This window comes from Solanum stenotomum, chromosome 5 (assembly GCF_019186545.1).
Source record: "Solanum stenotomum isolate F172 chromosome 5, ASM1918654v1, whole genome shotgun sequence".
Classification (NCBI taxonomy): domain Eukaryota; kingdom Viridiplantae; phylum Streptophyta; class Magnoliopsida; order Solanales; family Solanaceae; genus Solanum; species Solanum stenotomum.
In genome coordinates this window covers 3682194-3708466 of record NC_064286.1, presented here as the reverse complement: position 1 = coordinate 3708466, position 26273 = coordinate 3682194, and the positions used below count along the sequence as shown (strand labels likewise).

Sequence of the window (26273 nt, the reverse complement as noted above, 5' to 3'; positions counted from 1 at the left end):
ATATGTATTTGTATATACACTTTTCTCTTGCTTTATACAAACACAAACACATTTTATACCTTTGTATACCGAATGAGTAATTGTATACCGAACCAAATGACAAAAAAATGGAATGTTTGCTGCGAATTACAAATAAAATAAACTATGGCTATAACATTTAATTTGAATTAGTAGTTTGTTATTTCATACAATTTTTCCATTTTTTTTTTGTGTGAAACCGTTATCTCCCACCTTTCTTACTTTGTTTTTTGGGCATCAAATTCTATAATTCATAAGCTCTTCGTACTTAAATGTGTAAATTTAATATATGACATATATTATAGTACTATTTTCAAGCTATAGCAGTAGATTTAGACTTTCAAGCTATAACATTAAAAATTTCAGGTTATAACAAATTCACAAAAAAAAGAAATGCTTTTATTAATTGGAAAAAACTTAAAAAATTGATAAAAAAGATAACGAAAATTTAAAAGAAAAAATGAATTTAGAAATAATAAAGTAAAAAGCTGAAATTGTGGCCTGTAATTTAATTTGAACTTATTGTAGATAATTAATGATTAGCATGAAATAAGGGATCCAAACAAATTAACAATATTTTTTATCCTTAATTCACTCAAAATCAGTTAAAATAAAATAAAAAATCAAATCATATCCTTTTTTTCTTCAACGTTTCTCTCTCTTAATTCTTCATCCTAAAAAATTAGCAGAATCGAGTAATTGAAGGTTTTTTTCATTGAAAAAAATTGATTTTATTGAGATGCACAATTACGTATCAATTCTAATTAAACATGGTGGAAGATGGGATCTTGGGTTATTATTTATTATTATTTAGTGTTTGTTTTTAAATTACATTGAAATGAAAAAAAAAATATATTAAACTGTAAATCGTCTCTATGTTTAAGATAATATCATTACTTGTTAACTGTTGTGAAATGTATAATATTAGTGATTTTCTGTTTTTGTGTATTGTTTTTTTCTTAAAGTATAAAGTAATTGTATATTTATGAATGAGTTTAATAGAATTATTGGAAAGAAATTTGTAAGAAAATGTGTTTCGTAAGATGTAAAAAAAGTTATTTGAATTTTTGACGAATTGTATAACAAGTGTTTTAAGTTGGTATTAAATAATAAATTTTAGTGTGTTATATTAGAAGTTGTCATTTCTGAAGTAATTAGTGAGTTAGAAATGAATTATTTGGTACGATAAGATATAGATATTTGTAATGTATGATCATTTGTTGTATGAAATGTGTATTAAGTGAGTTTGAAAGTTGTTATGAAATAAGTTGTCTTAATGATATATGTATGAAATGCATATTAAGAAAGTATGAAATTTGTATGAAAGCGTGTCCAGTAATCTGAAAACAAAAGTTATTTGAAATTTTGACGAATTGTATGATAAGTGTTTTAAGGTTGTATTAATTTTGAAATTTTATTGTTGACATACATATTTGTTGTATGAAATTTGTATTAAAATAGTATGAAAGTGTTTGGAATGTACTATTTGAATGATATTTGTATGAAATGTTTTTTGATTGAATATAAAAAATTGTTTTGTAATGTTCTGTCTGTCTGAATAATATTTGTATTTCGAATTGTTTGTTTATAATGTGAGACTAATTTGAATTTTTTTTAATGAAACAGGGAATTATGTCGATTTTCAAATGGAGTGAGTTATATACGATTCTTATAGTCTTTATAGTGGTCTAGTAAGTGCGATAACATCGCAGTTTATGATAGATACTAATATAAATGATTTAGAGATAAAATATTTAGTAAATGATAGATGTCCACTTGTTAGAATCCACAGTGATGTTGGTGTGCGGGTTTTTTTAGATCAAAAGAAAGTTAATTTAGATGTCTTTACGAAAATTCCTAGTTTTCAAATCGTAATTCTGTATCATTTATTTTAATAACAAACATGTCGTCTCGGACATTTTCTTTTTCAAGAATCATCAAATGCCACAGTAATTGACATTGAATCTTTATATGGTGCATGTCATAGAATAAACCAAAAGGTGTTTGTTCGAGAAATTGTTGAAATCTCTCTTGCCCAAGGAAAGTCAAAAGATCAGCAAACACATTCATGTTGGTACATGAAGACCAGTGTGTGTGTCTCTTCCTTTCCTATAAAATAAAATTGTGTATACTACATTAAAAGATACTTCATACATATATTATTCAGTTTAATACATAAATATCATTTGCATACACGTATTATTCAGTTACAATATACAAATCATACATAACTTAATAGTTTCACATTTCATACACACTTCACACACATAAAATTCAATTTTCATTCAGCAGTAACCATAGTTCACATTTCACACACACTTCATATACAATATGTATAAAGAAACGACATAATTATATTCACATTTCACACACACAACATACACATATTATTCACACACACTGTATATACAATTTTCTTTCCAGCAATAACCATAGTTCACATTTCACACACATTTCATACACAATATTTATAAAAAATATGACATACATTATATTTTCATTTCACACACATTGCATACACATATTATTAACAAACACTCCATACATATATTATTCACACACACTTCATACACTTATTATTCAAAAAATTCCAGGAGTACCTATAGAATACAGAGTAGTTAAATAAGATCATAAAATTTGAAAACAAAATTAATAATTCATATGCATATCAATGTTGTATCGTAATTCATACAAAATACATCATTTTAAATTTATAATCAAATGCATAAACATTTTATTCAGATTTGGAACAAATTTCAGAAAAACAAAAATTTGAAAACAACAATAATAATAATGTGATATAAAAAATAACTATTTTGAGTAATGTGAAAAATAAATTAAATAAATTACACCTTAACCACTTTTTTGGGTTTTTTGGATTTTGGTAATTCCGGTTCATCCTTTTTTATTTTTCTTCTTGTATAAGGTTTTGATGTTTCAACGACTTCAACCTTTGTTGTTTTTTTTGTTTTCTTCTTTTTTGTTTGACCAACAAAATTCGAATCTGAGTCGGAATCAGACTTTGGAGGGGTTTCAACAAGTTTTTTTCCCTTCCTCTTCTTCCCCCTTTGATTTGCCGTAATTGCACTTTGGTTTGCTTCATTACTTTTATCTTTTTGATTCTTTGAATGAGATGGACCACTGGTGGCCGGAATTTGAACAGTTTTAGACGAAATGTTTGAGATAATATATTAAACGATGGAGCATGAGTATCATCAGTTGAAATTCCGTCAACTCTAGGACTCTTTTGTGGAGTTTCAATTTGTTTCTTAAACATGACGATGAATAATCGTGGGTAAGATAGGTAATCGATTTTGATGTTGAACTAGATGAGAAAGAATGGAGAAGGTTTGATAGTGGGTTGTGGGTTGAGTCGTGTGGGAGTAAAGAAATGTGTGGGATGGTGGTGTGATCGATGATTGGGGATGGTAACGATAAACAAGGAAAGAAAATCCCTAAAATTGGGTAACTGAAAATTTTAGTTTTTTTTAAAAGGAAGTAAAATCAAATTAATTATCTATTATTAATTAATAATAAAAAACTATAAATAGATTAATAATTTATTAAATAAATATAATTTAATTTAAAAATAAAATTAAATTTAACTGATATGTCATAGCCCGTAAATAATCTGTTATAAGCAAGAGATTTTTAAAAGTAAGTTTAAAACTCGTAATATTTATTCTTAAATGTGTATATGGGGTGATTTTTCCTACTTAAAAACAGATGACTAAAGAAAAATTTCGAANCATATCAAATTTTATGTTTGCTATGGAACTTTTGATTTGTATAATTCGCTAGATACATCAAATTTTATACAAATTGTTCAGTTTTGTATAAATTTATTTATACATTGTAATTTGTATAATAATATCAGTATTTGTATAATTATAAGTGTATAGGACGAAAATATATGTATTTGTATATACACTTTTCTCTCGCTTTATACAAACACAAACACATTTTATACATTTGTATACCGAATGGGTAATTGTATACCGAAAATGACTAATTGTAAACCGAACCAGATGACAAAAAAATGGAATGTTTGCTGTGAATTACAAATAAAATAAACTATGGCTATAATATTTAATTTGAATTAGTAGTTTGTTATTTCATACAATTTTTCCATTTTTTTTTTGTGTGAAACCGTTATCTCCCACCTTTCTTACTTTGTTTTTTGGGCATCAAATTCTATAATTCATAAGCTCTTCGTACTTAAAAATAGATGACTAAAGAACAAATTCCAAAGTTAACTAAAAAGACGATTGATTAACTTGAAAAGAAAAGAAAACCTATTAACAAATACAATAATATCCATGTTCATGATTAATAGTATTTCATTTCTTACTTTTCTAAATTACAACTATAACATATTTCATATAATTTCATAAATAAAATTTCAAAAAAATAAAATTATGCTAATTTTATAACTACCCTCGCAAACAATAAAATAACTCCTCTTTTTAGAACTTGTTTAAGAAAATGTGGAAAACGGACCCAAATTCTCACTCAGTTCAAAACGATTAGAAGTATCAGTAAAATCCAGAAAAGCCACCATTTTATTACATCGCCGGTGGCCGGAATCAATGGCATCTCCGGCGATTCAGAGATCAACCCATTTATCATCTACACCCACATCTTCTTCATCTCCCCTTCAACGTCTCTCAACTTTCAAAGACAGATCCATCAATCCCACCCCTACTGCTACCGTTACTCCTACTCCAACCTCCGGCCTTACCCCATTCACGCCTACCTCTTCCCCTCTCGATTCCTTCACTTCCGATCCCATTTTCTCATCCTTCCTATCCTCCGACTTTGATTCCACACGTTTCTCTTCCGCCGCACTTTCCTCCGGTTCTACCGCTTCACGTATCGAGAAGCTTCAAGAAGGTCTCCGTCTCCTTGACCATCAGCTTCGTCATGAAGTGCTTACACGTCATCATGATTTGCTCAATCAGCTTACTTCCTTACGTGCTGCTGAATCTGCACTTTCGACTCTTCGTTCGTCGGTTTCGTCTCTTCAGTCATCGCTCCGTCGGGTCCGTTCTGAACTCTCTGATCCTCATCAAGTAATTGAAGCGAAGACACTTCAGCTTTCGAATCTTCATTCAGCTACTGAGCTTCTTCAGTCGACAATTAGGACTATTCGGTTGTCTAAAAAGCTCAGGGATCTCATGGATTCGACTCAAGACCCGGAGAAATTGGATCTTTCGAAAGCTGCTCAGCTACATTTTGAGATACTATCGCTTTATAATGAGTACCATTTAGCCGGGATTGATGTGGTTGATTTGGAACTCAAATGGGTTCTTGAAATTGGGCAAAAATTACGGGCTGAAGGGATGAAGGTTTTGGAAAAAGGACTTGAAGGTTTGAATCAAGCTGAAGTTGGGGCTGGGCTTCAGGTGTTTTATAATATGGGGGAGTTGAGGGGAACTGTGGATGGGTTAGTTAGTAAGTATAAGGCAATGGGAGTGAAGAGTATAACGACGGCTTTGGATATGAAATCTATATCTGTTGGTGGCGGATTTGGGCCGGGAGGGGTGCAGAGAAGTGGGACACCACAGTTTGGGGGAAGTGCAAAGGCGAAGGATGCATTGTGGCAAAGGATGAGTGGTTGTATGGACCAGTTGCATTCCATTGTGGTTGCTGTTTGGCATTTGCAGAGGGTTTTATCGAAGAAAAGAGACCCCTTTACACATGTCTTGCTGCTTGATGAGGTCATGCAGGTGTGTGAATGCATCTCTAGTTGATATGAATTGTTTCAAAGAAGTTATATTATATGATGCCTTTCTTCTTTTGAGCTATTTGTAGTCTAAAATGGCATGATCACATTGAGCTTGAATATGTTGCCTTGTGTTGGAAATGTAGAATTGGTTAAACTGCAAAATAATTTTATAGCTAGATAGAAGCAACCGAAGACCTGGTTTGAGCCAGCTTAAGTGTGTTATCAGGACCTTCGCTAGAAAGGTTGGTTTACATTCAGGATATCTAAAAGAATACTCTATGGAAAACAATGAAATCATGGTAAGTACCGATAGACTGTCTTCACTACTAACCATTATGTATTTCTGTTTTTGATAATGTGGATATTCTTTTCCCGGGATCCTGATCCTGTGTTTGAGGGTGAGTAGTGAGGCAATTAAAAGGGAAAAAGTGGTCAGTATAAGTTTCGCAGAAAAAAGTACAGTATGGTGAGTACTACGTGAGGAATAGTGAAATCTGATAGCAAGTAAAGGATAGTTTCTTCTTTTGGCTACCCCCAGGGAGCCCCCAAGTTTCATGACTTGTGGTAGCATTGAGCTTGAATCTGTTGCCCCAATTTGGTAACTTAGGTTTAGTTAACCTTGATTATGACTTTATACCTTGCTTTGACCTAAGGGGACCAACTATGAACAATCATTTTTGGGATTGCATCAACTCTTTAGTTATAGCTTCATTTTTTGTATACGAGCTGACTCAATCTGTCTTTTGTAATTTTTGCTTTTGCATCTGTTTGCTGCTATTAATGAAATCTACTTCAACACAAAAAAAGACTAACTTTGAGCAATTTTTAAGAGAGATTAGCTGATTGTGTCCATAGGGTAAAAAAAATTTTCATTCCAAAAGAAATGAAGATAACTTTATGCAGTTACATTTAAGTTTCCAAAAGCAAATATTCCGTGGAAAACGATGAAATTAACTGAAATCATGCAAGGTAATGAGACGCTGTCAACTCCTCATTATGTTGTTCTGTTCTCGTAATGTGGGTCACAACAAGTCCTTTTGTCCCCAATTATTGTCCTGTGTTTGAGGGTGACTAATTTGACAATTAAAAGGAAACCATCGGTAATATTAAGTTAATCAGTCCATAAAATGGTTTCTGCTACCAAAGGTACAGTATGGTAAATTCTTCTTTTAAAGGAACGGTGAATCTGATAGAAAGTAAGGCTAACAAATCTGCAATGAAATGAGAAGTGCATTTGATCTGATTCCATGATCCTAAAGATTTAAATCTTAGCAAAATAAAATTTTGAAATGAATTTTTGCCGAATACTCCCCCAAAAATCTTTCCTGCCATATAATCCCTGTGTAATATAACTCCTGCATTGAGAGTGGGGCTGTCTTACTCCAACAATTGCTGCCTTGTCCTTTCACTGTGCAAAGGTCCACTCATCTGTTAGAACAAATAATGGCCTCTACCTACTAATTTACTTAATAATAGACTAAGAAACACAGTGAACTCTTATGTCTTGCTGTGCAACAATTTTCCGTATTTCTTAGATAAACCAGTCTCCCATACTTTTCCACTCTATTTCCTCAAATTAATTGCATTGTTGAATAGTGCTTGCCTACGTGGAGACGTATATGAACTCATTGAATTTTAGAAACTAGATTAGCCTTCGAACCTGTTTGGACTTCGGAACCATAGAACTTTTGACACTCGCTGCTCGTTATGAGGTTCACTTAAAATATAATCAGGTTATTTCTGGTCACATTACACTAAGATTAATCAAACCTAATTATGGTTTTCATAAACGGTTAATGCTTATGCTCAATTGCAAATATATTTCCAAGAAAGACCAACCAAAGCTAAATGAAAAATTAAAGAGAGTGGAAGTAAGTTGTAAGATGATTAATGACATGAGGAAAAGCATGTTGGTTTTTTTTCCGTGGCTGCTTACATTACTACATATTTTTCAGGAAGGTGATCCAATATTGACAGATCGTGTTTGGGAGGCACTGGGTAAATCTTTTGCGAACCAAATGAAGTCCACTTTCAGCACATCAAGTTTTGTTAAGGAGATATTCACTCTTGGATATCCAAAACTCTTCTCTATGTTAGAAAACCTGCTTGAAAGAATTTCACGTGATACAGATGTCAAAGGAGTTCCACCAGCTCTCAGTTCAGAAGCAAAGGACCAAATGTTATCTTCCATTGAAATATTCCAGACTGCTTTTCTAACCCTCTGTCTGAGCCGTCTTTCAGAACTTGTTAATACTGTATTTCCAGTGTCCAGTCGTGGAACTGTTCCTTCAAAAGATCACATAGCAAGGATTATATCACGAATTCAAGAAGAAATAGAAGCCGTCCAGATGGATGCTCGGTTAACTCTTCTTGTCTTGCGTGAGATCAACAAAGTTCTGCTCCTGCTTTCAGAAAGAACAGAATACCAGGTACCTTTTTCAAATTTGTATGACAGAACGTTCTTGGAAGAAAACACTGTTTATAACTTTAAGAAGCAAAATTGTATATCATGAGCTCACTGTCTATCTTTATGATTTATGTAATATCTGCTGTTTGGGGTATGTTGAACATTTGAAGCAGCATTTTTACACTTGAATAATACAACTGCTTTTATTTGTTGAGTGGAAATGAAGGAGAGTTGCCTGTTTGTATATGAAGAAACTAGAGATAGGTCTGCATTTCCAGAAATTTAGAATCAAGTTCATTCATACATCAACTAGAAAGTGCTGCAATCAGGGGAAAGGAACAGGGTTAGGTCTAGGGGTGGAAGTTCCTCTAATTTAGCATGTTGTTATTTAGATTTTAGAGTAAGACCAGTATATATTATAGCTAAGCTGAACAAAAAGTATCCAAAAGAGTTTGCTGCATGTTATAAAAAAAAAGAGTTTGCATTGATGCAAGTTCCTATGATTTACTGCAGATCATTTTCCACGAACCTCAAATGGAAGAATCTTTTTTCTTTTTGTTCAAGAAACAATTTTATTTTTATCGATATGATGCATCCAGTGGATGCAATATTGCAAAGTCAGGTTGACTTCTGCTAAAAACTTTTAAGATCCAACAAAGTCAAAAAGTTGAATTACAAAGTCATCTGCAGATTTCCATTCCCATTCCACTGAGACTTTTTGGTTTAATTACCATATTCCATTTTATTAGATGGAATTTGTGTTGGTCACAGCCAAGAATCTCTCCTTATCTTGTCAACCTGCTTTACTACTTCGTTAGAAATAGGAAACAAGGACATGAAGTAATTTCTCAAACTGCCCAGCACACTATTTTTCATTGTTAGTCTGCCTCCAATTGAGAGGAATAGCTTCTTCCAAGTAGCCAATCTCCTCTCAAACCTTTCTATAAACCCTTGCCAAACATTTTATTGCTTTATGTTCTACGTCAAATAGAAGAATCTTGAACAATTTGTTCTCACCTAATAATGTTTTCATGAACTAACCTAAAAAAATAACATACTTGTCGATACAAAAAAAGAAATGAGGTTTATCCAAGGACCTACTACAATCACCCTAATTTGAATTAGTTCAGAGTACCGTTGTTTGATTTGATCACTTTCTCCTCGATTTACATTGGATGATATTACGATTCAAAATGAAATGGAAAATAATTATTTATGCTTTGCAGACAACTAGTTCATAATTATGGTGTGAACTGTGAAGAGGTAAATAAGTTTGCATAGTTATGTTTTTGAAACTTGAAAGGTATAGCGGAAGTTCTTGAAACAGGAATAATTAAAAGAAACTGATAGCTAAGCAATGCAATCACACCACCCCAAACAAGAAAGGGAAAAAAGAAATTGCAAAAGCCTAAGATTTGTAAAATGCAAACACTGACCTAGAAACTTTACTTTTTTCTGTTTATATTTCTTCTTTCCATCCTGTTCTTGCTCTTTCTCGTACTATTCTGCATTTTGATAAAACTTGTTTGTGGTCGGTCCTACATTTTCTGTTTGAAGTTTTTTTGATTCAACTCTAACTCGCCCAAAATGAAAGTATTGAAAGTTTAATAGAGGAAACAGCTAGCAACTTCGAGTAGGTTAATCTTTGTAAGCTATTATTGATACTCTAAGCTTGATGTCTGGAATGAATAGAATTACTTTGATTACTAGAATTAGAAATGGTTGATATTCTTATTACTGAATTTTAGTAAGTACTACCTCTCTTCGTTTTCTTTTTCATTTCGGGGACAGGTGGAATTTTGCTCTCTCTCTCTCTCTCTCTCTCTCTCTGTTCTTTGGCAACATATTGCAAATGATTTCCGTTGATTGTTTCTGTATTCTCTCAATAGGAGGTGGATGGTAGGGTCTGGTGATATCAATAATGTTTCCATCCTTGATGAATTGCTTTTTGAGAATTCCCTTACGTCATTGTCAGAGTAATTGAGTTAATTAAAAATTTAGATAAATGAATTTATTATCTAGATGCACTTCTACTCGAATTTTATAGATTTACTTTGTCTACAGATATCTGCAGGGCCTGAGGCACGACAGATAACAGGTCCTGCAACTCCAGCACAGGTGAAGAACTTTGCGTTATGTCAGCATCTGCAAGAAATTCATACCCGCATATCATCTATGGTGGCAGGATTACCAGCTATTGCAACCGATATTCTGTCTCCCGCACTGGGATCTATCTATGGGGTTGCAGGTGATTCAGTGACACCACTATTCCAATCAATGCTTGATCGACTAGAGTCATGCATCTTGCAAATTCATGATCAAAATTTTGGTAGTCTCGGTATGGATGCTGCTATGGACAATAATGCATCACCTTATATGGAAGAGTTGCAGAAGAGTATTCTCCATTTCCGTAGTGAATTCCTGTCCAGGCTGTTGCCTTCTTCGTCAAATAGTTTGACTACAGGTTCAGAAACTATTTGTACTACCCTCGTGAGGAGCATGGCGTCTAGAGTTCTGATATTTTTCATCAGGCATGCTTCACTCGTTAGACCTCTCTCAGAATCAGGCAAGTTAAGATTAGCCAGGGACATGGCTGAGCTGGAATTGGCAGTTGGCCAAAACTTGTTTCCAGTTGAACAACTCGGTGCCCCATATCGAGCACTTAGAGCATTTCGTCCTGTTATATTCCTGGAAACATCTCAACTTGCTTCATCCCCACTTCGTCAAGATCTACCACCAAGTGTCATACTGCACCATCTTTACTCACGCGGTCCTGAAGAGCTTCAATCACCCTTGCAAAGGAATAGACTTACTCCAATGCAGTATTCACTATGGATGGATTCACAAGGCGAGGACCAGATCTGGAAAGGCATTAAAGCTACACTGGACGATTATGCTGCTAAGGTACGTTCAAGAGGAGACAAAGAATTTAGTCCCGTCTATCCTTTAATGATAGAAATTGGTTCCTCTTTATCCGGGAATCGTTAGAGGAACTTTGAGAAAAATGCACAGCTCCAATCATCTTTTCTTGGTATACGCCATTCGTTGCGATTTTTGTTTGAATAATGTTGTTATAGATTATGAACTCACAGAAGACCATATATTATGTTTCATTTCCCTTAGCCATGATTTTTATTATTATTTTTTTCCTTTCACATTTGTAGTATTGCCCTGATAGTGCACAGATTCAAAGAGATGGATTATAGTAGTCAATGCCTCATTTTGTTCAAAACATGAAGAATGTTATATTGAATTTTGACCATCTTAATATTTTGAGATGCTCTTACTTTGTCTTCCTTGTCATTGTTCAATAGTCATATAATGACATCCCCCCCCCCCCCCCCCCCCCCCCCCCCCCCCCCCCCCCCNCCACCCACCCCACCACCCACCCCCCAATGTCGACATTTTGGCCAATGCTGCTAAGATTTCGAGTTGTTATTGAAACGATCCCTCGTTGACACACAGAGGAAAACTTGCACTCTGTGTTTACACGAAGCAAATGAATATAAGACGGGTGTTCTGCACAAACTTGTGGTTGTAGGTTCGAGCCTCATGTTGGGTGATGTTCTATTTTGGACCCTTTTCTATTTGTTGCTATTACCTCTTTTTTAGTGTTCGTTTAGCAGAGGGAAGCGACCCCCTTACCTTCTCAAAGGTAAGACCCTCAAATTATCATTTCATATCAAAATTTACCCTTTCACAAATGTCATTTTCTAAATGGAAACTATAGAATAGAGTAATGTCTGCATTAACTTTCCTAATAATACTACAAAAATACACAAAATAACAATCCATGCAACTACAATTCATGGAATATTCTTAATAAATTAGAGTAGAATGGACTCTAATTTTCACATCTTAGTGTAGAATGCAACATTTTCTCAGCATCTTTAATCACTAATCTTCTTATGTTAATTAAATATATTAACAAAAGATTATTTTTTTCATATTAATACCTCTTAGGTCCCTTCGATAAGAGCAAAGAAAGTGAAATCCAAAAAATAATTTCCTAGTTCTTAGTTCTAAGAAAGAAACATGGGAAAAAGAGCCATAAAAATTCAAGATTCCCAATTATCACAAAATAGGATCAACAAGAACAATAATATACCATGTAACAAGAAACAACTCAACAACTTAATAAAGTTATTGAAACCCAAAGTTTATATCACAAGTAGTTCAAATTTCAAGAATCTTGTTCAACAACTCACAGGCAATGGATCAATTAACCCAATCTCATCCCTTCATCACGAGTCTATTGTAAAAGAATCTGAGCATCCAACTCAAAACCTTCAAGAGATGGGTGAAGTGAATCAGGATATTATGAACCCCTATGAAAATACTGACAAGATCAATGATGTGCAAACGTATTCTCAAATAGAGTCGTATCATGAAAGAATCAACCAAGATTCATATGAAGGAAGTATGTTGTTACCCTTTACGATACATGAATCTGAGGGACAAGTTCATTCTATGACAGAATCACACCAACAAAGTATCAATCAAGAATTATCCGTAAATTCATTGGAAGGAGGAATGCCGTCATCTTTTACTACACATGAGTCTTCCATTCAAAAATCATCGATTACCGATTTCCAAGAAATGATCTTTTCAGAAGAATATAAGAAAATGGAGTCATGGCTATTGGAGATAGACACATGTTCTAATTATCATCATTATGAAGGGAATGTGCCATTGGTTCAAGAACAGGTCTCTCTTTGTGATAATTATGATTTTTATTTGTCCAATATTTTGCATTGTTAAGTTTACAAAGGGGATCTAAAATTTAGACGTGAATTTTGAATTAAAAGTTAATTCTGTATATATATATATTCAATTTGTCGATAAACTCAAAAACTTATTATTAGATTTTCCATTGAAATTTCAGATCTCTTATGTATAAAATTGTACATGGTTCTTGTTATTTTTTATTACCTTTTTATTTTATTTTATGTCTCTTATAAATAAACAGAGAAATCGTAATAAATTGTAGAGTGATTAAGATTGATGTATATTTTTTTTATTTAGAAGGTGCAATTATTCTATTGTCACTATTTTTTCTTTTAAGTCTTTTTTTTTTGGTTGGTAATAAAGATATTTATTAAAAAATACTAAGAGTCATTAATAAAAATTAGAGATCTTGGTTCGAGTCTGAAATTTGTTTCAATAAAGAGTACTATACTTTTAAAGCTTGACTTTCCGTCGTGAATTTGAATTAAAGGGCTCCTGTGAAACACAACGTATGAAACTCAATGAACAAAAAATGTTAGATCTGTCTACAAAGCATGAGTTTGAACAAAATTTTTGTTGAGATACTTTTCTCAAGTGGACTTCATTTTTCAAGAATTCCATTTAGCGGGTCAAAAGTTCAAGACTAACCTTAAACGATACGGAGGTCATTATTGCAAATCATGATGCAATTGGATGTAGGATATTTATAAATATCTATTCAAAAGTATATGAATAAGGACTCTGTGGCCCAATGGATAAGGCGCTGGTCTACGAAACCAGAGATTCTGGGTTCGATCCCCAGCAGAGTCGATTAGTTATTTAGATTTTTTTGGCAACTAATTTTTATGAGTTTATTTTTTATATATAATTTGAAAATATAAAGTATATATACCTTAATTTCAGCACAAAATCTCACATGAGATAATATAGTGGTTGGTTGCATAAAAAAAATAAAAATAATCGCTCAATTGGAACTGTTAAATAATACATACTTTGAGTTACGCAATGTTATTCCACAAGTGGATCGAAAGGGGTAGGAATGTACGCAAATCTTATCTCTCCTCAAAAGAGAAACTAAGATTAAAAACAAATACAACAACATATAGTAATACACATTGAAGATTGCGATAACTGAATAAGACTAGTAAAAAAAAGAATATGGAATAAGAATACATGTATTAACAAAAAAAAAATGCACTTTTAAAGCAAGTAAAATTCATGTATAACAATCTCATCATTATTAATCACATACATTAAGATTAATCTATATGTATGAACAGAAAAAAATGAACACAAACATGGGAATGAGTATATATGTTGCTCAAATGTGACGGATCCTCCAAAATACAATACTATTGGAAGATCCAACACACATCAGATGACATTTTTGAGAGTCCGAGCAACATAAGGGGGTATGGTATGAGTATAAAAAAATGAACACAAACATGGTGAGTTGGAAAATAATGGGAGTGAGAGTATGAGTTATTTATGGGATGACTATATATGTTGCTCGAACATGTGAGATCCTTTAAAAATGCACTACTTTTGGAAGATCCAACCGTGCACCAGATGACATTTCTGAAAGCAGTTTCGTTCATTGACCGCGCTTTGGTTGTGTTAGTTGAGAAGCAGGAAGAGTGTACAAAGATTTCAATTGCTGACTAATAAGCTTGCTGTTACTAATAGCCATTTGTAGTTCCAAATTATCAGACCACCATTGCTCCAATCCATGTGCCTCAAGAAACTTTTGTTTCCCTTTGTTAGTTGACAAAAAAAGCTTTGCAGCAGCAACAACTTGTTGTCCATTTCTTGGTTTTGCATTCTCTTTATCACCCTCATCATTCTTGTCTTGTAATCCATTCTTTTCTTGATCAGTATAAGAGCAACATATGTAATCACTATTGTTAATGTACAAATGTGGCACCCATGGCTTTAGGCCTATCTGAAAAGATTGAGTATCATTTCCCTCGTAGCTCGTTTGAGTGTGAGGATTCGAAGGGAGCATTGATTTGAGCCTTTTCCATGTGACACCAGCTTTTTCGCCTATGTTTCTTAAGCTCATAGCAAGTGAAACTGAGGGTGGATTGAACAAATGTGCTTCTACATGTATGCCTTCTTTCGCTAACGCTTTTCCTACTTGGAGAGCAAATCCAGCTCCAAGTGAATGTCCTACAATACACACATTGTTGCTGCCATATTTGGTGGCAATTGATTTTAGAGCATTGAGGGCTGCATTGAATCTAACAGAACCTTTCAGACTTTCCCAAGCTAAGAAACGGAGATCATCTTCAATATCCCTTCTCATTGTTTGGCTTTTGAGAAGAGTTCCTCTTAAGGCCACGACAGCCCTTGGTGCACCACTCGGTCTGATGAGCATGAAATCGGACAATGCTGCAGATCTATCCCATTCTAAGATTGCACCGAAAATGGATCCATCTCTTTCGTCATTTAAAGTCTCGACTAACTTGTACTTGAAAGGTATCAACCATTTTGGAGCTAGTGCATTTTCTTCTGTCCTGTTTTCTTGTCTGTCGATCTCGAGAAGGTAAACTGCTTGAACAAAGCAGGCCATTACTGTTCTTTTGTAGTTAGCATCCTTCCTGTTCATTCAAAATACTTATATTGCATCAGAATCAAGTTGTCTAACAACTTTTACAGAAGAAAAGAACCATAACTTGATAATTAATGTTAGATCAGCAGCACTATGAGAAAGCTTTTGTTGCTCGGACTCTTCAAAAATGCCGCTTGGTGCGTGTCTGGTCCTCCAAAAGTAGTACATTTTTGGAGAGTCCGAGCAACATAGAGGAAACTAGTTTGTTGACATCTAGATAGTAGTTGCACATTGAGAATGAAAAAGGAAAACTCATAAAAATTTAAGGATAAAACCACAAGATATTAAGTGAATGAGTGAACTAACATAGCTATCAAGATACCAGTCAAATACTAAAATAAACAAAAAGCCAGACATCAAGAGTCACATAGAATGATAATTCATCTTTTAGCAGTAGATTTTACTAATAACAAGTCAAGAGGATATTGTAGATTCACCCAAAACAAACCTATTTCATACTCGGTATCAGTGCTAGTGCGAGGTAGAGGGTACCTCGTGGAACTTAGTGCAGGTGCACAGAATCAGCTATGAGAAACCTAAGCCAAGAATCAGCTATAGTATCACCTATATAGATCTTTTTCTTCCATAATTGCCCTATTTTTTGCGAGATATGCATGAATTTTAAAAGATTGTAGGTCGGAAGAAATAGTTGGCAGCTAGAAGAACAAAAGAAGATTGTTCACTATCTATAATTTCAGAGATAGCAGGAGAGTTGGTTGAGCATTGAGCAACACCAACTAAATTCAAGTAGGAAGCCTAAGCCAAGAACATAAATATGTAATGGAGAGATCCCGGTCCTTAGAATAAGAATTAGCTGCAGCTAGAATTCTACTAAATCACATAATGAACCAAATCAAGCCTAAAAAACAATGAAATCTGGAATCAAGAAAAGGAAATTCCCAAGCACTGAAAACAAGCACACTCTATGTATCAGCTACCGAACTAAAGCTTGAAACTTCGAAGCCAAGTTGCCAAGTTCTCTACATTTCTACTAGCATATAAAACTTTAAGGAGACCAAAGACTTCTAATGAAACAAAACATACTAACATGATTAAAACTTAATCTCAGCTAATAGTATTGCCTATATAGATCCTTTTCTTCCATTATGCCTTATGTTTTGCTAGGTATGCATGAATTTCAAGAGATTGTAGGTCGGAAGAGATAGTTGTTGCCAGCTATAAGAACAAAAGAAGATTGCTCCCTTTCTATAAATACAAAAATAAAAGGAAAGTTTGCTGAGCTACACCAACTGAATCCAATTGGAAGCCTAAGCCATGAACATAAATATGTAATGTGAGACGGGGTCATTGTGTCTAACTCAACCGCAAAACGTAGCTCAAGAGTTGAGGATTGTCCAAGTTTCCAGGACCATGTAAAGAGACAAATTTGCCTCCTGTCCATTGAGGTGGGATAATTAACACTCATCAGGATTCAGGTCAAACAAGAATTGGGTAGATGATACCAGGATAAAATTTAAAAAAAAATGAAACTTGGGACTAATTCAACCTCAAAAACTAGCTCAAAATGTGAGGATTTCCAAAGATCATAGACAAATTTGTCTCCCACCCACCTATGAGGGATAATCCAACAGAAGAAAAATTCAGCTTCAGCTAGATTTCAATTAAACCACAAGATGAACAAATTCAATTCAACTAAACCATGAAATCTGAAATCAAGAGAAGTGTCTCAAATTCACTGTTCAAAATCCCCAAACACTGAATAACAAGCACACTCTATATCATCAGCTACATGACTAATAAAAACTTGAAACTTTGAAAGCAAATTGAGAAGAAAAACACAAACCAACTAGAATAAGCTTTAGCAAAATTCCAGTTAAACCACAAGATGAACCAAATCAAACCTAAAAAAACAATGAACTTTGAAATCAAAAAAGGTCTTAATATTAAATCCACTGTTCAAAATCCCCCAAACACTGAAACAAGCACACTTTATATCATCAGCTACAAGGCTAAAGCTTGAAACTTTGAGCAAAATGTGAAAAAGAACACTAACCAACTAGAATTAGCTTTAGCTAGATTTCAGTTAAACCTTAAAAAAGTGAAATCTGAAACAACCACACTCTATGGATCAGCTACAACCTACAAGACTGGTAAAGCTTGAAACTTTGAACAAATTGAAGAGATATAGAACACTAACCAACTAGAATTAGCTTTAGCTAGATTTCAGTTAAACCCTAAAAAAACTGAAATCTGAATTTAAGAAAAGGGTCTTAAACCCACTGTTCAAAATCCCCATACACTGAAAAACAAGCACACTCTACATCATGAGCTACAAGACTAATAAAAGCTTGAAACTTGAACAGCAAATCAAGAAAATAAGCACAGAGAGAAAGAAAAGAACACTAACCAACTTGAATTAATAAGATCTCTCCAATTTGGAGAGGCAACATTTCTTGGTCCAGAAACATGAAATGCATAAGGATGAGATTCAACAACACCCTTTTCAAAATTCTCCATTTTTATCTCTCCTTCAGCTGCCACCATTTCATTTCTCATCTCCTCTGCACCCCTTTTCGCCATCTATGAACAACCCACTTCTCCAATCGAACAAGGTAACGAGTCTAAGGCGAAAAAAAATCGATCTTTAAATCAATGACACCCTTTTCACCTGAAGAATGTGTGACAGCAGACAAAAAAATGGAGGAAAAGGGAAGTTTTGAGGATGAAGAAGTGATTTGTGTTTAACTTTTTTTTTTGATTTGTTAAGATTTGTACATGGAATTGGATTTGGTTACATTAATGAGGAATTTAATTCTTGGATTGAAATTTAATTGATTAGTAGATAGTTAATCATTATTAATGACATATTTTGAATTTGTTTGGCTTTTGTTTAGTGGATTCTCTAACGGTCATATTTCTTCTCTCTCTCTCTCTATATATATATAGTATTTGTATTGGAGCCTGATTAATTACAATTCGTGTTGTATTGAAGCTTGATTTATTTATATTTGTGTTGTGTACATCCCATTTGAAAAAAAAGGGAACTTACATAAATCTCATTAGTTTAGGAGTTAATTACTTAGGTACAATATAGTTTGCAATATTACGTATCTAATCAGATTTTGGTGCCTCAAGATATATATATATCCCGGATATATGGGATCAAATTTAGGTGTAATTTGTTCTAGATACATTGTATCCAAATGAATTCGCATGTATTTGAGATACATAACAAATCTCGCTCGCCTCCCTCATCTCTCTCCCATCTCGCTCGCCACTCTCTTATATATCTTGTATCTCAAATACATATGAATCACTGCAGATATACACATACATGTATCTAATGTGATTCACATGTATTTGAGATACAAACAAATCTTGCTTGCCTCTCTTCTTATTTTTGTGTATCTGATAGCAAAAACGCATATATCTAAGTGTTAATAATATTGTTTACACTATTATTCACAGTTTCAACCTACAGTCTTGCAGAGCAAAAATATGATCAGGCAATTATACTTTCACGTGTTTCGGCCCCAAAAGTTCCTTTTTTTAGATTGCTAGCTTAGTTTTCCTTTGTTATCGTTGTCTCTATTTTTTTTTTTAAAAAAAATAGCAAGTTGGGTCATGACTTTGCTATTGGATATGTAATGGATACTCTTTGGTGATTAATACAATCTTGTTGGTTACCAAATAAATAATATTGTTTATAAAATTTTCTCTTGATTTAACGAGTAACCAATTATTATAATTTATAAGTTCAGTAATCTGAAAGTTGAATAAACATTTTATAATGGGATAAGGGTCTGAAAAATACCTCAACTTTGGTCAGATTTGCTGTTGTGATACTAAACTTTCATAAAGACCTATTACCTCCCTAAACTATTTAATACCGTATTTTTTACCCCCTGAACTATTTAATAGTGTATTTTAAAGGTATATATGTGGTCATGTGGACACATTACTATTTATAATTTTGCATTATTTTTTATGTCCACGTGGGCAAATATATATGTTTAAAATACGATATTAAATAGTTTAGGGAGGTAATAGGTCCTCATGAAATTTAGTATCGCAACAGAAAATTCGACCAAAATTGGGATATTTTTCAGACCCTTATCCCTTTTATAATTTTTCCTTGTTTATAAATACGGAGAAATTTATTTAGTAAAAATTGGGATAAAACTCTTTAAAAACAAAAGAATAAAATATAATTAAAAAAAGGGACTATAACTACTGAAATGTAAAAAAATAAAATAATTTTTGGAAAAATGCTAAAGTGGAAATCGAACACATATGAGCTCAATAAATGTCCATTTGTATTCACCCTAAATCATCGAGTAAAATCACTTTATCTTTATTGCTAGGAGTGTCAATATAAAAAATATATACACATATATACATATCTAAGGATATATATTCGGTTATTTGTGGTGAAGCGTTCGGGCTAGTATATTCATAATGAATAGATCGAAAATATTGACTTTCAGTTGTTTTTGCAGTTTATTTTAATCCTAATGTTAATTCAATACTTCTCTCATTTCAATTGGTTTGCTTTACTTCTTCTTTTAGCTTTTTTCTTGTTTGATAACTCTTTAATTCTAACTTTTCACGTGACATATTTGGTACATTCTACATATAGTTTGGTTATTACACATCATTTCATAATGCATGTATCGTATTATTTTGATGAATAAAACATGAGAATACATTGCAATGTTTTCTATCGTTACACAATATTAACTTGAAGAATAAACCTATAAGAAAAGCAAGCTATATACATGGTAAAATTATAATACATGTTCTTGTGTTATATTGTATTATGTTGTATTGTAAAGCTGGTTTTCTCCTAGGGACATGTTCTTATATGTTAGTCACCATTTTACCACTAAAAATACAATTTCTTATTTAATTTACATGTGTTAAACATGTCGTCAACGTATATCATCAGTTCGGATTAAACACTAAATGAAATGCATAGTTACATTACTTAGGAAAACGAATGGAATTAGATATCGTAGTTATCTTAGTTGTAACCGATTGTTAATAGGTGATGTGAATATCAATTCGTCTAGTGCTTTAGCAATTGTGTTATATATCCCACTATTTTTATGTGTTGCTCTGAATAGAACATAAAACAATATTAATAAAAAAGATAGTAAAGGGTTTTGCTTGTTATAGATATAACGGAGATAAAAATATTACATGAATTTTTTTATTTATGTCCTAATCTTAGTGGACACGTAACTTTATTTTGTGAAATTAATTGAAGTACACAATACAAAATCTTGATAAAACCAATTAATTACGTTCAAAATGTTATTATTATCATTGTCGTTTTCTCCAGCTCACCTACAAAAAATTTCAACTTTGTCTCTCTCTCTCTATATATTCAGATCTCCGTTCATCCACCGTCGTATCGGCAAATCATGTCGTACGCATATCTCTTCAAGTATATTATCATCGGCGATACTGGTAATTTTTTATTCCTTTTGCCTAGCTACGAGTTTGAACTTTTTTTGTTATAACTTCACATGATTTTGAATCTGATTAATAAGTTTTTGCTGTAAATTTAGTTATCGGCGATGCTAATTTGATTGATTTTCAGCTTTTTATGCATTTTGATAAATAGGTTGGGTAAATTTAGTGTTTTTGTACTTGTGAGTACTGATTATGGATCTGGAAAAAATATATTTTCTGAGGTTCTATTGTAGTGATTCTTACTGAAATATATGGCAGTTGAGTATATGCTGATGTCTAAGCTAGCGGTTAGCAGAGATTTTGAGGATAGTTTTTGAAAATTTATAGACAAATATCTGTTTGGCCATGAATTTGGTAAGTGTTTGAAAATTTGATGTTCAAATATTAGTTTGACACTGAAAGTTGATCAGATTATGAAAATCTGAGCTTCAAATATTTTCAAGTGTTTTTGGGACTTCCATCCACAACGTAAAATGCATGTCCAAACACAACTTCAGATTCCAAATATTAGAACTTCAAAAACTTAATTTTTCATGTTTCAAGTTTCAACTTCAAAATATATGGCCAAACAAGAGCTAAGTACTTATTGTAGCGATTCTTCTGAAAGATATGGAATTGAGTATATGATGCTATCTAAGAACTAGCATGTTAATCGGCTTCTATTTTTTTTTGCTGGATTTCATAAATTCGTAGACATACAATCGATTTTGCATGATTTTGAATCTGATTTATAGTTTTTGCTGTAATTTTGGTAACTTGGCAATGCTAATTTGATTGGTTTTCATTTTTTCTGCATTTTGCATCTAATTAATAGGTTCTCTTGATAACTTGGTTTTGTGTATTTGGTAAGCTACAGTTTCGGCATTTTAGCCTGATTTTTATCAATATTGACTGTTTACTTGTCATTGAGGTCTATTTAGTTTGTAGCTTGTTTTGTAGAAAGTCTTTAGAGTAGGGCAAGAAATAGCATCTACAATGTTGTCAATCTGCAGTTGCCCAGTTTAATTTTACGGTTTCCAGTGTTAAAATAGCAGTGTTATCAAAAGTGAAAAGAGCAGAAAAGCTCTAACATCCGTTCGGACTTTAAGCGCAAAGAAAAATAAACCTTTGGTTTTACTGAAAAAAGTGCAAATGGAGAGAAAATACAAATATATATGTTTAATCCATGTTACCAAAAACAACAACCGAAAAAAGCTCTAAGGTCCATTGGGGCATTAAGCCAGGTGTAGTGCTCAACATATTTTGGGCCTTGCTTCATGTCTTAAGCACGCCTTTGACAACACTGTCCAAGACTAATAATTATTAGCATGAACAACAAATATATAGTCAAAGAATTGGAAAAAGAACAACGCGTTTAGTATTGCCCCTTCAAGAAACACTCATTGGCAAGAAAAGTATGTCTTAGAGCCTTGATGACAGCACTGAAGCACACATCAAGCGAGGGGAAGCGCTCAACATGTTTTGAGTCTTGTTCCAGGGTTTAAGCGCGCCATTGACAACACTGTAAAATAATCGAGCAGTTTTAGAAATTACCTGCACAGCTTCTTTGGACTCGCTGTGTATTTTTTTACAAGGATTTGCTAAATGCAAGCCCTCATAGATAAATAATAGAGAACTGGAAAATGCTTTCAAAAAGCATGAAAGACTTTAGCTTGTGGAAGTTACAATACTCACTCTCTGAATGCTCATGTTCCTAATTTCAATGTTTTAAGAGGTGAATTAGATATGAATTTGTACCTTTATCATGAAATCAGTTACTCAAGAGCATCGCCACCTGTTATGACAAAATTCCATGCCAACACATATTCTCTTAGAGACTCTCAAACTCAATGTGATTCTAAACTCTTTACTGCTTATCTGATTGTTATTTTACTATGATTCTCTATGATTTATTGCTATTTCTGGACTCACAGAATGCCTCTTTTAGATTTTATTGTGCCATGAAAGAGTGCAACCCTCCCATCCCTGTTTGAAAAGTCATTTCTTACAATGCATTAGATTATACTGTGTGATGTCCATGCATATGTTACTTAAAGTCTTGTGCAAGACATCACTTATAAAGATATAATGTTCTCTGTACAGGAGTTGGAAAGTCATGTCTACTTTTGCAATTTACGGACAAACGGTTTCAACCAGTCCATGACCTGACCATCGGGGTTGAATTTGGGGCTCGAATGATCACAATCAACAACAAACCAATAAAACTACAGATCTGGGACACGGTTAGTGAGACAAACTTTCTCTTCTTCTGTTTTCTCTTAGTATGTTATGTAGAATGTCGGGATAAATGCCTATAGAACTCCATAGTTCAGTTTATCATCTTTTTTTTTAAAAATAATCATTTGGAGCTTAATCTAAATGAGACCAAGTCCTCATCCTAGTTTTCATCTCTAAATGTGCTATCGCTAAAGTCTAAAAGCATGTTCTTATAAATGTTCTCGTTTCAGGCTGGTCAAGAATCATTCAGATCCATCACAAGGTCATATTACAGAGGGGCTGCGGGCGCATTACTTGTTTATGATATTACAAGGTAGCACGAATCTTTATCACTTTGGATAAGGGAATTTGACACTTTCATAATGCATGTAACTCTAGGAGCCTAGGAGGTGTACTTCTTTATGTGTAATTTAACTTTGGTTAGAAATTCCAGTAGAGTAACTTGCTGCCCTGAAGATCTCATTTAAAATGGCTGCAACTCAAATATACTGTAGTCTTTTAGCTAAACTAATTAAGGAACATCACATTTTAGTCTATCATAGTAAGGACATATCTGATGGTGTTATGATCATGATAGCTAATATATTCTGGACTATGGAGAGGGATAAAAAAATTGGTCAAGATAATAAGAAGTGCAAAAGATAATGGATGAGCATTGAACTTCCAGAGCAGCAGCTCTGCCAGTTAGTGAGCTGGAGTAATATGGTTTTCAAGCCTTTTTTGTTCCTAAAATCTGTAATGCACTTAATACTCTTCATGGTCCAATTGAAACTTTATGTGGGAGTAAAGTTACACATCTGTTTTACGAAGTCTACTTCCATTAGAGAATGCAAACAAGGGGAAAATATGTTACTATATGAAATCAGGATAGCCTGATTTGTGTGTCTATTATAACTGCTCGCATTATTTTAGTTGGTCACAAGGTTTTGAATGTTTTCTCCAAAATAAATAGGAGGGAAACATTTAATCACCTTGCTAGTTGGTTAGAAGATGCAAGACAGCATGCAAATGCAAACATGACCATAATGCTGATTGGGAACAAGTGTGATCTGGCTCATAGAAGGGCTGTAAGCACAGAAGAAGGTGAGCAGTTTGCCAAAGAAAACGGATTGATATTTATGGAGGCCTCAGCTAAAACAGCTCAGAATGTTGAAGAGGTAAAGAATTTTCTGATCTGACAGGTCTTTTGAGGTTTTCAGTCATACAATTGGAGTTATTTAAATTTTGGTTCTTTACTGGATAATCTCTTTTCTGTATTATTCAGGCTTTCATCAAAACAGCCTCAACAATCTATAAGAAAATACAGGATGGAGTGTTTGATGTATCGAATGAGGTATGCGACACCTTGATCACTGATTTTGAGTATGCTCAATATGTTTTTAGATGGTCATGACTAGTTGATGTCGTTACCTGTCTGAGATGAAGTACTTTTGCAATTGTCTATTTATACCCGGAAAAAGACACCTCTTTTAGAGTAATATGGAAATAGTAGAGAAAAACAGTGATTCACATCCAATTTAGTCTACACATCATATTTGGTTCATTCTGGTCCTGTTACCAATTGCTATTATTACAACCAAGAAATCCTGAAGGGCCAGCTGGCGCATGGGTCAGAGCTTGGTGGATAATGAGCTCACACTCTACCCTTTTCCACTTAAGTACCAAACCTTGTTGTTAACAAATATTAGTATCTCATTAGTTTAAAGAACATATTGGAAAGTCTGGAGGATTTTTCCTTCAAAAAATATTAGTGGATTCTATCCAAAACTAATTGGGTAACTTGCCGACATTTCACATGAAACAAGGTGAACCGTCTGGGGACACCCTCATCCATTGCATGGTGGGTCTGGTTCAAGGGCACATATGTCCTGGCTATATGCAGCTAGTTGCTGTTGTTACAGCTTCTACAATCCCAGTTATATCTAAAAAATTTGTGAAATGTAAAGAAGAAATATCCAGCCCCTGATGATTTCAAATTACATTATATCATTAGAAGTTCACACAATAATGCGAGCACTCTTTCATTCATCCAACTTTTGATCCCCTACAAGTAATTTAGATGGGGAGTGATGGTAAATTGGTGATTGATAGAGAACCAGATTGTAGCACATACCACTAAGAAGAGGTTGCCTGCTTTCTTAATGTTTTTGTGCCAATGAGATTATTTATTTTTATTTTGTATAATTCTCCCGTCTACTTGGATATTTTTCTGCAGTCCTATGGAATAAAAGTTGGATATGGTGGCATTCCTGGAACATCAGGTGGAAGAGATGGAGCTGCTTCTCAAGGAGGGGGTTGTTGCACTTAAAATTTGAAAATCATTCTTCAAACTTGATCATGTTCTCATCATCTCTATGCCAGCCGTCATCACGGGTCTTTCCTTCTTATCTTTCAGAGGTCTCTTTGATTTGTTTTAATGATGTTATCTGTGCAAAAATAAGCCAAATTCAGTAAATAGTGGACAGTCCATCTTTGTGTGCCCCCATGTATAAAAGTTGACATTACAAAATGTGAATAGAATTCCTTATATCTTGTGTGGTTGTGTGAATGAGAAATATTGAACTACACTTGCCCGCCCTTCTTTTCTGTTTCAAGTCTTGGGTGTCAATTTTCTTCTTCTTGTACAGTATCTTAACACAAGGTACAGGCAACACGATCGCTGCCAGAGTAACTGGCACAAATAGCCGCATCTTATCAATGGAGAAAGATACCTATATTAGATGTTTGAGAATGAAGAAAAAGTATGACTACTTTTAGTATTGTAGTAACTCCGCACCTTCAACTAATTCAAGCAATTCAGTCAGTAGGAAAGTTGTATCACTGAACATTGGTTTGTCGTTTCATACGGAGCAAGGTATGGCTCGCCTATTAGCTTTTACTATTTTACTTCATTATGTTCTGGAAACTTGGTGAGATGGTCAATAATCAAGACATCCACTTCCCTTTGTTCTATTTTATGTTTCTCCTGGAAATATTGTACAGATAGTTAACCTTTCCATTCGGTTTGATGAGAACAACAATAGTATTCAGTCACTATCTTAAGATTGAGGTGGATACAGTGGTGGAGTCAGAAATTTTAATAAGAGAATCTAAACAATACATAGATGTCATACAACCATGAATCA

At 33.5% G+C, this 26273-nt stretch overlaps 3 protein-coding genes and 1 non-coding gene across 4 annotated transcripts; 3 read left to right on the top strand and 1 right to left on the bottom strand.

Annotated features, from left to right (window-relative positions):
• Positions 1-4499: 4499 nt before the first annotated feature.
• LOC125864694 (conserved oligomeric Golgi complex subunit 5) lies at positions 4500-11410 on the top strand. The gene is made up of 3 exons (XM_049544725.1): positions 4500-5747; positions 7702-8175; positions 10218-11410. The coding sequence occupies exons 1-3, from the start codon at positions 4608-4610 to the stop codon at positions 11139-11141; spliced, it is 2538 nt and encodes an 845-aa protein (XP_049400682.1). The 5' UTR covers positions 4500-4607; the 3' UTR covers positions 11142-11410.
• A 2208-nt stretch (positions 11411-13618) lies between these two features.
• TRNAR-ACG (transfer RNA arginine (anticodon ACG)) lies at positions 13619-13691 on the top strand. The gene has a single exon. It is a non-coding gene; the product is annotated as a tRNA-Arg (tRNA).
• A 483-nt stretch (positions 13692-14174) lies between these two features.
• On the bottom strand, positions 14175-18236 carry LOC125866407 (GDSL esterase/lipase At4g10955-like). The gene is made up of 2 exons (XM_049546803.1): positions 17861-18236; positions 14175-15481 (listed from the first exon to the last, which is right to left on the bottom strand). Exons 1-2 carry the CDS (start codon positions 18031-18033, stop codon positions 14476-14478), a joined length of 1179 nt encoding a protein of 392 aa, XP_049402760.1. The 5' UTR covers positions 18034-18236; the 3' UTR covers positions 14175-14475.
• A 2533-nt stretch (positions 18237-20769) lies between these two features.
• Positions 20770-25682, top strand: LOC125866409 (ras-related protein RABB1c-like). Its single transcript, XM_049546805.1, has 6 exons — positions 20770-20925; positions 23014-23153; positions 23379-23461; positions 24101-24305; positions 24413-24481; positions 25364-25682. The coding sequence occupies exons 1-6, from the start codon at positions 20880-20882 to the stop codon at positions 25454-25456; spliced, it is 636 nt and encodes a 211-aa protein (XP_049402762.1). The 5' UTR covers positions 20770-20879; the 3' UTR covers positions 25457-25682.
• Positions 25683-26273: the final 591 nt, after the last annotated feature.

What these genes read in the sequence shown, in the direction of transcription:
- LOC125864694 (XM_049544725.1), top strand. Translation starts at nt 4,608, where the DNA reads ATGGCATCTCCGGCGATTCAGAGATCAACCCATTTATCATCTACACCC. An exon ending in TGCTTGATGAGGTCATGCAG is followed by an intron (nt 5,748 to 7,701) that starts GTGTGTGAATGC and finishes CATATTTTTCAG; the next exon opens with GAAGGTGATCCAATATTGAC. An exon ending in CAGAAAGAACAGAATACCAG is followed by an intron (nt 8,176 to 10,217) that starts GTACCTTTTTCA and finishes CTTTGTCTACAG; the next exon opens with ATATCTGCAGGGCCTGAGGC.
- LOC125866407 (XM_049546803.1), bottom strand. Translation starts at nt 18,033, where the DNA reads ATGGCGAAAAGGGGTGCAGAGGAGATGAGAAATGAAATGGTGGCAGCT. An exon ending in GATCTTATTAATTCAAGTTG is followed by an intron (nt 15,482 to 17,860) that starts GTTAGTGTTCTT and finishes TTGAATGAACAG; the next exon opens with GAAGGATGCTAACTACAAAA.
- LOC125866409 (XM_049546805.1), top strand. Translation starts at nt 20,880, where the DNA reads ATGTCGTACGCATATCTCTTCAAGTATATTATCATCGGCGATACTG. An exon ending in CTTGTTTATGATATTACAAG is followed by an intron (nt 23,462 to 24,100) that starts GTAGCACGAATC and finishes CAAAATAAATAG; the next exon opens with GAGGGAAACATTTAATCACC. An exon ending in CAGCTCAGAATGTTGAAGAG is followed by an intron (nt 24,306 to 24,412) that starts GTAAAGAATTTT and finishes TGTATTATTCAG; the next exon opens with GCTTTCATCAAAACAGCCTC.